Genomic DNA, 10,129 nt, shown 5'->3' on the forward strand with positions numbered 1-10,129 from the left:
CGTGGGATGTATGGTGATTCCCACCTCTATCATCCACCCATTCACACACACATTCACACACTGGTGAAGGCAAGCTACAGTTGTAGCCACAGCTGCCCTGGGGCAGACTGACATACATAAAAAGATATAGTTAAATGTCCCTAAGCAAGCTGCACTTTGACCAGACACTTTCGGTAGCCAACAAGAAGCCTCTGGGATGATTCTGCTGCAAATCTGAATTCTCTTCTTTGCGAAATCGGTAAGGTTCAATTAAATGAGTGGGTTTCCTGGCACAGAACCGGCTTTTAAGCACAGTCTACAAATTTTCCATAGGGTAGAGGTCGGGGCTTTGGAAAGGTCATTCCAGAAGTTTGCTGTTAATCTGCTTTATCTATTCCGAAACCAGTTTTGATGTGCATTGGGATCATTGTCCTGTCAGAACTCCCAGTTGTGTCCAAGTTTTAACCAAGTTTTGTACAATGTACCAGCATGTTGTACAAAACCAAACATCTCCAGAGCATGATGCTGCCACCACCATACTTGACAGCTGATACAATGTTCTCAGACTTGAAAGCCTCACCTTTACTCCTCTAAACATTGTCTTGTCATTGAGGCCAAACAGCTTAGTCTTTGTCTCATCTGACCATTAAACTTTTCTCAAGAAGGAGTTTGGCTTGTCCATGTGGAGAATTTTTGGCCAATCTTGAAGGCGTTTGTTTGGAACAGGGGCTTCTTTTCTTTGTCAGCAACCTCTGATTTAAGATTCACTTCACTGTGGTCAGTGATACTGGTGTTCCAGCAATTTCCAGTTCATGGCAGGTTTGACCTTTGGTGGTTCCCGTATTGTTTCTAAACATCCCAACCAAAGTCCTCTTATCTGAGGGTGACACTTTTTCCAGACCTCAGCTAAGTGGTGACACATCTGAAAAACTTGTACCTGTGTACAACTGCTTGAACTGATGATCGGCAGTTGTTTAAAAACGGCTCCAAGAGACCTTCTGAACTTATGTAAATCCACAATTCTTATTCTTAGATCTTCAGTGACTTCCTTTGACTTCCCAATTGCTCATTGGAGTATTGGTCACTCCAATGAATGCTGTCAAACAAACACTTTTTATGCTGCAAAGAGTTGTGTTGACCAGTTGTGGTCAGTCATGATCACTAATGAGAAGATAATAGGCCTTGGTCTTGTCAAGTTGAACTACATTGCAGAACCTTTAGCATGACTGATTAAAACCTTTGACCGTGTGTAGATCGTAGAAATACCAAAAATAAATTCAAACTAGTGGAACCTTGTCTTATTTTTTTTTTTTTTAAGTAATCAAAGATCCTCTACAATTATTCATTAAAAGTCCAAAATTACCATGACATTCATGCCCATGATGAGTATGTTTCAACTTCTGACCTGTGTGCTGTATGCATTTTCAGATATTATCCACTAGATGGCAGTTAAACATGGTGCCAGCGTTAGCGTCATAATTGTCCACTGCTGCTGATTATGGATGGGCTGAAACAAGGCGGCTTTTTGCCTGACTGTCAAATAACCCCTATGAAGAAACCTGGTAATTCTCTACAACCAGATTCACATTAAAAATGATGCAAGGTCAGACTGCTAATGACAAAAAATAAATAAAACACTGAAATACAGGAAAAAAGGACTGTGTTTCATTATACTCACTTAATCTTTTATTTAAAAAAATTAAGTTTTGAATTTGTTCAGATTAATTTCTTTAATTAATTTGATTGTTACATTTTTACAACTAGCTCTTTGTTGTTGTTGTTGTTTTTTTTTTTTTTAAAAAAAACTTTCATGTTCTGTTTGAATTTGAGCTACTTTTGTTCAGGTTTTACTATGTGATAATATCATAAGATCATATGTATTTTATTTTGCTGAGCTCTAATGTGTAATTAATTTTAATTTCATTAACGTATCTTACAAAACTACAAAGGATGCAGCCAGTAAACTACAGTTACTTCTTACTTTTATTTCTCATTTCTTTTCAGTATTTTCTAAATGAAATGTATAAAACCTTTGAAATATTTTTCCTGGATTAAATTCACATAATTAATAATACTTAAAGTGTATAAATCTTGTCTCCCCAGGGTTAATTTATCACACTAGTCTGCTCACACCACCACCCACAACCCCTTTCCAACAGGGCTAGAAACAGATCACCCAGACTGTAAGACAGGACGTGACTAAGGAGTAAATGTGTACATTTCATCACTGCCGTGTTCACAACATAACCAAATATGAACAAAAGTACTTTGTTTCCACAGTAATGCTACAACAAATACACTTCTTACTGAACAGGCCCTGGAGTGGGTCACTGGTTTATGTTAAGTTTTTATTTCTCTACTTTCTTCTGTTTAGTTTTATACAATTTATTTTCTTCTATCAATTCACTGCAACTTAGAAGTAATACTTAGACGGCGTTTTCGCTCATGGAAAACGCAGGGTTCGGGTGTGCACAGCGAAAACAGAGACTTTCTAAAACGATGACGTATGTCAGTCATGTGATGCAGTCACGTGACCAATTAACCTAAGCTAGCGGAGGGCATTATACAGCAGTTGTTTTGTTTGCTCTCAATTTTGACAGCCCTATTAAAGATTAATATCAGTCTGTACATGCTCCAGATAGCTTTTCTTCAAATTCTTTAATTCTTACTCACTTTTGCAACTTTGTATTTTTGTGTTAATCGCAGAAACACCTCCACCTCATTGTTAGTCCATTTAAAAAACTCGATGCTTTTCCTCAAAATTTTGCCGCGACGTTTCAAAGAGAGGCAGGTCGAATCTTCTCGCGTTTCACGCATGCGCAGGACTGGAAAGTAAGCGTTTGCGGCCGTTTCAACGTGGACGCTCAACTCTGTGAAAACGACTGAAAACGCTTTTGTGGACGCGGAGCGTTTTCGGACGAAAACGCCGTTTTCAAATCTATCCGGCCTAGTGTGGACGTGACCTTAAATGATATCTTTGGGCCCTTGGTCACTAGCAGCCTACAAACCAAAGACTCGCAATTTTTCCCCATTTCTTTGTATCTATAAAAAAATCCCAAAGATATCACAGTTTGATGGGCATAAAATAGTATTTTTACGCCAACGGGGTGATTATCAAAGGACCACTACACATGAAAGCAGCTAAAATTAAATGCTTCACTCCAATGTAAAAATGTTAGCCTACTTAGCGATGCAGCTAAATTATGTAAAACGTGTCCGACAGTAAAGGTCCAAAATAACATGATTTGTTTAAGGATTTATACGTGACAGAGAGACGTGCTGACCTCTGCTATTTCAGCCAGTGGTGTTGTTATCAGTCAAAACTGGAATTATGAACTCAATAAAGAACCGTCAGACTTTATTCCACCGTGATATACCATCTGGGTTAAAATCTGATCTAAAAAACATACTGCCAATGCAGTAAAAGCATATCTGGATAGAAAAACACACTGGAACACTATCAGTCGTGCATTGGTCTCTCCAGTTCAATTCAATTCAAAGTAATCTCCTACGTCCGACATTGGCGTCCACATATGTGGACAATACATTTTGGGTTGTCTAGACCAAAATACCAATTTTGCTCTACAAGGGCCTGACATCTACTTATGAGGACATTATACTGCCACTGTTATTTTTTTTTTTTTTTAAATCAGGTAATTCTTTGTTTTTACATTTATCAGGTCCCAATTGTCATGGTCCATGGTGGTTGGCTGAAATTTCCATCAGGCTCCTGAGCCTACCTGGGATCCGTCCCTGGGGAGGACCACCTCCTCCAGTTCCTGCGCACCTGGAGCCGATTGCAGGCAATCAAGCCAAAGTGATTTAAGCCTCACCCTGATGTTCATTCACTGCCAGTTTGTTTCATTGCTTTTGTCCTTGCCACAGTTCCAAGCCTAAGCCTAACTAATAAAATATTGTTAAACCGCCTGCTGTCTCTTGGCCATCTGCTGCGACTGGTTGGGATGAGGGGAGGAAGACAGGATAAAGACACGCTGTGGAAGAGAGCAAGAGATTAATAATAACTAATGATTAAATGTAGAGAGGTGTGTAATCATGTAGTGAGTAAAAAAGAAACGCACACAAAGAAACAAATGGCTCATAATTCACTGACAAGAAAGCATCAGAAAATGAATGATAGGAAGACAAAAGCCATTTTTTCTCTGTGTGTACAGGTGGAAGTTGTTACAGCTCAGTTTCTCCCATATTTGTATTTCCACTTCTCGGAGCCCGGAGAACTATTCCTGAAGACTATTTCAAGAAATGACGAGAAAGCTTACCTAAGAGAGTTCTTTTTATTGAAGAATAAAAATGGTCAAACCAACAAACTCTATTTTTGACTTATGTGCTGTATTTCCGTCTATGTGTGGGCATGTCTCAGCCAGTCACTGACCCATTTTCCAGTTTTCGGAGCAAACTATAAAAGACATGAGACACGGCTCAAAACTTATATATGAAATAAAATGCTCGACTCTGTGACCTTTTGCACAGTTACCCTCCTCAGTGATGCAGCTTCATTATGCAAAATGTGTCCAGCAGTAAAGTTTTATCTGAAAGGTGCTAAATGACACAATTTGTTTAAGTATTCATAGTGAGGAAGAGACAGATACACCTCCGCTATTTGAAAAAAACACAAAAAACCCCAACTCCGTGCAGGATGTGCAGAACATCATCTGACACGTTGTCCCCTCAGATGATATTTATATAGTTTCTCTTTATGAATCAATAAACGTGGGCTTCAGTACTTCACTACGCCACCGTGGCTCATTCCAGTACTGAACCTCTGTGAAAATAAAAAGATCTGAAACCTTTCGGACATTTCTCAGATTCTGTTTCATTAAGGACTTAAATATTATTATACAATATGTACAAGACGTAAGTACTGAATTCATTTACAACAAAGCATCAGAGAATGGATGATAGCCAATTAAAAACAAGTATCTTTCTGCGTGTACAGGTGGACGCTGTTAGTGGTCAGTTTAATGCGTCGCAGCTGGATGCAGACAGTTTTTCTCATATTTGACTTTGCAGATCGCCTTTGTTTTTTTCTGGTCTAATCTTATTTGGTCACGTACTACCTGGTGTTAGGTAGCGTCATGAAAAAGGTGATGCAGCAGATGCAGGTTAAACACTTCTCCACAATGCATGCAACAAAGTGAAGCCTTTGTGTAAATTTTTTTTGGCACGTGGTAAATAAAACCAGTGCGGTACAATGTGGCTTTTTATAATTGCTGAACTTTCTCACGCTAGCTGCACAGCAGTGGGTGATTGTCCCAGAATAAGAACTTGCTTATTATTATATTATTAGGTATTATTCCAAGATAATAAAATAAATGCTAAACTTCCTGTACATAGAGAGTGCACAATAAAAACCAACACAGATCATTATCTAATTTGTGATTCATGAGAAAAGCTTCTTAGTGGAGTGTGAAATAGTTATCTATGAAAGAGAGATTCTTCAGTTCTCCATGAAGAGGCCCTGTGTGGACTGAGGTAAAGATGTGAGGAGTGCTTCATCACAGGTATGAGTTCCTGCTTATGTGCTCAGAGATTTGATTGAGTAGGACAGTTTTAACTGTGCAGCCATGCAGTGTGACAACATAAGGTTTATAAAACTCCAAGGATAAACAGCTAAAAATATTTCTGCATGCAGAGATGTGATCATTTGTGTAAAAGTGATTTTTTTGTTATCACCTTTATTTTTATTTCTTTATTTCTACAGAAATTTAACACCACCAAGACAGACAACTAATTGCTTGTTAACACCTAAAAAAAAGAAGAAGAAAAAAAAGCAGAAGCCTCAGGCTTCCGGGTAAAGGGTGAACCACATAATCACACTTTTTTTGCATTTGCATTTCCCTTTAAAGAGTACGGGCAGCTCCAAAGGCGTCATTTCTTTTTGTGAAGGCATCAAAGAGGCACGTTGCTCACGATGCGTTGCAGCTTCAATGGCACTCTGCTGATCAATGTCCTCCCTCCTCTGCTGATGACAGAGTTTGTCCTGGGAGTTCTTGGTAATGGTTTGGCTCTGTGGATCTTCTGCTTCCACCTGAGGCCCTGGAAAAGCAGCACAGTGTTGCTCTTTAACCTGGCAATGGCTGATTTTCTGCTCAATGTTGTTTTACCTCTCCGTGCCAGCTACTACTTCGCCGGGATCAAATGGAAGTTTGGAAACGCCCTCTGTAACATCTGCCTCTTCATGCTGGCCCTGAATCGCAGCGGAAGCACCTTCTTCCTGATGGCCATCGCTGTGGACAGGTACATGCGTGTGGTGCATCCCCACCATCCCATCAACTCTCTGAGCGTCTCTAAAGCCATAATCGGAGCACTCGGGCTGTGGTTGGTCACCACTTCAATGACTGCTCATGTCTTCACTTTGTCACACGTCAACACAACGTACTGTGAGAGCTTCTTGATTGACACCAAGACCAAGGGTAATCTTTCTTGGCATAAGTTTGCATTTCTCTTTTCCTTCTACATGCCTCTGCTGGTCATCCTCTACTGCACATTCTGCATCGTTCGCTACCTGAAAGGGAGGCAGCTGGCCCAGCATGCCAAGATCAAGAAGGCCTTGTACTTCATCATAGTCGTGGTAGTGCTCTTCATCATTTGCTTCCTCCCAAGCAACTTCACACAGCTGGTGATCTGGATCAAGTCCTATAAATTAGCCGGTTCCTCTAACATGTGTTCTGAAATGGAAAACCTTACCATTGTATTTTACATCACCATTAGCCTGACCTACCTCAACAGCGTGTTGGATCCTGTGGTCTACTACTTCTCCAGCCCCGTCTTTAAGAGCATCTGCAGGAAGGCTCTTCATCTGCCTGAAACAGAAAATGCTGAGAGTACAGAGAAGAAAACCCGGGAAACGGGCTCCCAGTCGATCAGCCAGCTGTGATCACTAAACTGAGGAGGTATAACAAGCAGCTTCATAGCTAAAGGTTCAATTTAAAGTAAGTTTATCAATTCCATCATTAAGCTGTAAGTGCTAAAGCTATTTCATATTTACTATTAATTGCATTTTCAAAACATGGCAATTATGGAGTAAAAACCTCTAAAAGTCAAAAAACGATGCAGCTGTGTCTTCTATAGAGCCGTTTCTAGCTAAAGCAGTCTCACTCACACTTTGAAATAATAAGCTACACACTGGCACAGAAATCCTCCGAACTGAGTGATTAAACTTTTCATCAGTGAAAAGCTTTTTTCTTTTCTTTTTTTTTTTTACCAGCACATCACTTGCTTAGAAGCTATCACACCAATGCTGACTGCACTTTTCTAAATGTATTTGTCTTCCAAAACATGTACATATTAAGACGTGTGAATTAAACAAAGATTGTGACGTTGATGTGAAATAAGGACACATTTATAACCTCATCTGAATACGAATTCTTTCTTTTGTCATGTGAAAACTATAATAATGGGAAACATACTGCATATATACATAATGTATAAAAGCTTTTATACATGAGTTAAAAATATGGATATATATTAAGGCAACTTTGAATAAAAACAACAAAACTGTATGAATATGTATTCTTTGTCTTTGGTCAATGCTGTATGAACGTATGATAATAAATATAAGTTCATTGTCAACACTGAGATGTTGCCCGTTTTCTTGGAATCTTTCAGAAGTGGGCGATGAAGGGATCATAATGAAACTGCTGGCATTGCAGCAGTACAATATGATATGACAGATCAGACTAAAATGTCCAGTGAAAGCACACTCCTCCTGGTTAAGATGGCTCAAAAATATCTCCCTGTAAAACAACAGGCACTGGAGTTTATAGCTGCTTTTAGGTGGCTGGGGTAGAGGGAGGGTACACCCTTGCCAGTCTGTCACAGGGCTAACAAAGAGAGTCAGCTGTTCACACTCACATTGACACCCCTTTGCAATTTAGAGTTGACCTAAACCCACTAAAGTAAGTTTATCAATCAAAAAACGATGTTTGGACTGTTGCACAAAGGTGGTGTATACCGAGAGAAAATGCAAACACAGCGCAAGTGGTGGGTTTGAACCCAGGACCTCCTTGTTGTCAGGTAACAGTGCTAAACACCATATCAGTGTGCAGCTGCAACAGCAATATCAGTATGATATAATGATCACTTCTTTAGGAATAATCTTTCAGGACATGCAGATATGGCAGATGATATATAAAATCCAGACCTATCACATAATACTTGATACAAAGGAGAAGACAGATGTGCGCTCCATCTACACCGTTTTTCTAAATCTCCATGCGCTCTCCCAGATAAAGAGACACACTGAGGTTCTGTATCATCTCTTGAATTAGGAAACAATGGATTTAATGAAAGCCTGATTGTTCCTTAAGAGATTTTAAGCAATGAGCACAACCCTTCGAGAAAAATCTTTCACATGTATATTATCAAATCTGTTTGTCTGCTTGTTGCATTACCGGTAGTTTGTTTTCCTGGTATTCGGCACTCTATTGGGTCTTCTGTTTTTCTTACATGAAACTATTTTAACCAACTCACAACTGCAGTTTCATAACTGCAGCTAAAGTTGGGGAAGTTCAATATCTGATGGCCTAGTTCAGAAAAGACGATTCAGACACTTTGGTTTCTGTGAATAGAGTTTATAAATATAACTTTATGACACTTGATCTGTCCATTCTGAGAAACAAGCAATTTCTTCTTTTTGATGCAATCATTTAATTCACACTCAGCTAAAATTATGGTTCTTGTGCAGCTTAAACAAGTCCTTGAATCATTGAAAACACATAAATGATACAAATTGCATTTAAAAACATGCATTGGTTTATATATCTTTATATAGTGTTTTCTGAAAGGCAACAGTTTGAGTGTATAAACACATATTTAATCTCATATTTCTCAGACCTTTTTGCATACATGAACACAATCTGTAGAACACTATGCAAAAGTCTTGATCCACCACTCAATTTAAAAAAATATATATTTTGCAGAAAAACGCATCCACAGTCTGGTCTTTCTTAGACAAGGGAATCACTTTTTTGGTGCAAAAATACCATTTTATGTCTGTCAAACTGTGTTAGTATATTGACCTTTCTTTGATTAAACTGAAAAAATAGGAACAAATTCTTAGTTTTTGCTTCTAGTAACAAAGTCCCAAAAGATACAATTTAAACATGGTTCTTTGGCAAGTTGTCTATAATGCTAGGGCAACACTGATTCATACCTTGAGTTAGGTTCCTTGAACAAGGACCGGACTAAATCTGGGCACCATTTTAGATGAAAATGAAACCGTCATTTTAACACAAAGTCTTCCGTTTCCCATGAGGCAAGTGAGTTTGAAAAGGAAGTCCCGTGACATTAATTTAATGTGCTCCTCTCTGGGAACAGATGAGCTTTATAAGTCCATTTAAGGGCACACCATGTGTGGCTAAACCACTAACAAGTAAACTTGCTGAGCGTTCTTGATGGGCAAACATGTGATACATAATCTCTGCACACCTGAATGAGTGACAGCCGCAAAGGAGAAGAAAAAACTGGAGGACCAAAATGTATAAATCTTTTGAAAAATGCAGAATGGATAAAGTTCAGCTCGGATCGGTCTCAGTGTGAGTGCACACTTCCTCTCAAATATAACACAGTCACTTCTAACGGCGAGTGACAGGAAGTAGTCCATCAGAAACGAGACCAGTGTTTAAAAAAAAGTTGATGAACCAAAGAAGTACGACTAAGATAAGGAAGCTGTTTCATATAAATGTGAAAGTAACAAGTATTTAAAAAGAAAACAGAAATAACTTTAGGAAAATGTGAGCACAGCAAGTAGGTCCCGCGTTCGAAACCACCATCTGGTCGGGACCTTTCTGGGTGGAGTTCATATTTTCTCTCTGAGTACTCCGGCTTCCTCCCACACTCCAAAGACATGCAGTTAGTGGGGTTAGATTCTAAACTGCCCATCGGTGCAAATGGTCATCTTAGCCCTGCGTCAGATTGGTGACCTGTTCAGGGTGAACCCTGCCTCTCGCCCTGTGGGAGCTGGATGAGCGAGTCTGGTGTGGAAGAACTTGACTGTCCTGACCTAAACCTGATAGAACAACTTTGGGATGAAGTAGAGCAAAGACAGGACTTCTGGTTTAACAAAAAAATAAATAAAAAAATCCCATAAACACCTCTAAATCTTTTACAAAGCCTTTTCAGAAGAGTTGAA

General features: G+C 39.2%; 2 protein-coding genes across 5 annotated transcripts in view; one reads left to right on the forward strand and one right to left on the reverse strand.

The window, feature by feature from the left end:
* Positions 1 to 7,391, forward strand: part of LOC146376206 (hydroxycarboxylic acid receptor 2-like) — a 12,800-nt gene extending 5,409 nt beyond the window's left edge. For 2 of the 3 annotated variants that reach the window (XM_084945632.1, XM_084945630.1), the window contains one exon: positions 3,660 to 7,391. In XM_084945632.1, coding sequence (XP_084801758.1) covers positions 5,909 to 6,874 — 966 coding nt within the window. In that variant the 5' untranslated portion in view covers positions 3,660 to 5,908 and the 3' untranslated portion in view covers positions 6,875 to 7,391. Of the gene's footprint in view, positions 1 to 1,407; positions 1,542 to 3,659 lie in introns of all 3 variants that reach the window. The other variant, XM_084945631.1, reaches the window with a different exon arrangement.
* Positions 7,392 to 8,427: 1,036 nt separating this feature from the next.
* kntc1 (kinetochore associated 1) overlaps positions 8,428 to 10,129 on the reverse strand; it is a 34,462-nt gene continuing 32,760 nt past the window's right edge. For both annotated transcript variants that reach the window (XM_084946607.1, XM_084946606.1), the window contains exon 62: positions 8,428 to 10,129. This exon is cut by the window's right edge and continues 500 nt beyond it. The gene's annotated coding sequence lies outside the window, so the exon portion shown is untranslated.

This window comes from Perissodus microlepis, chromosome 12, assembly GCF_051167445.1.
Source record: "Perissodus microlepis isolate ML-2025 ecotype Zambia chromosome 12, ASM5116744v1, whole genome shotgun sequence".
Taxonomy (NCBI): domain Eukaryota; kingdom Metazoa; phylum Chordata; class Actinopteri; order Cichliformes; family Cichlidae; genus Perissodus; species Perissodus microlepis.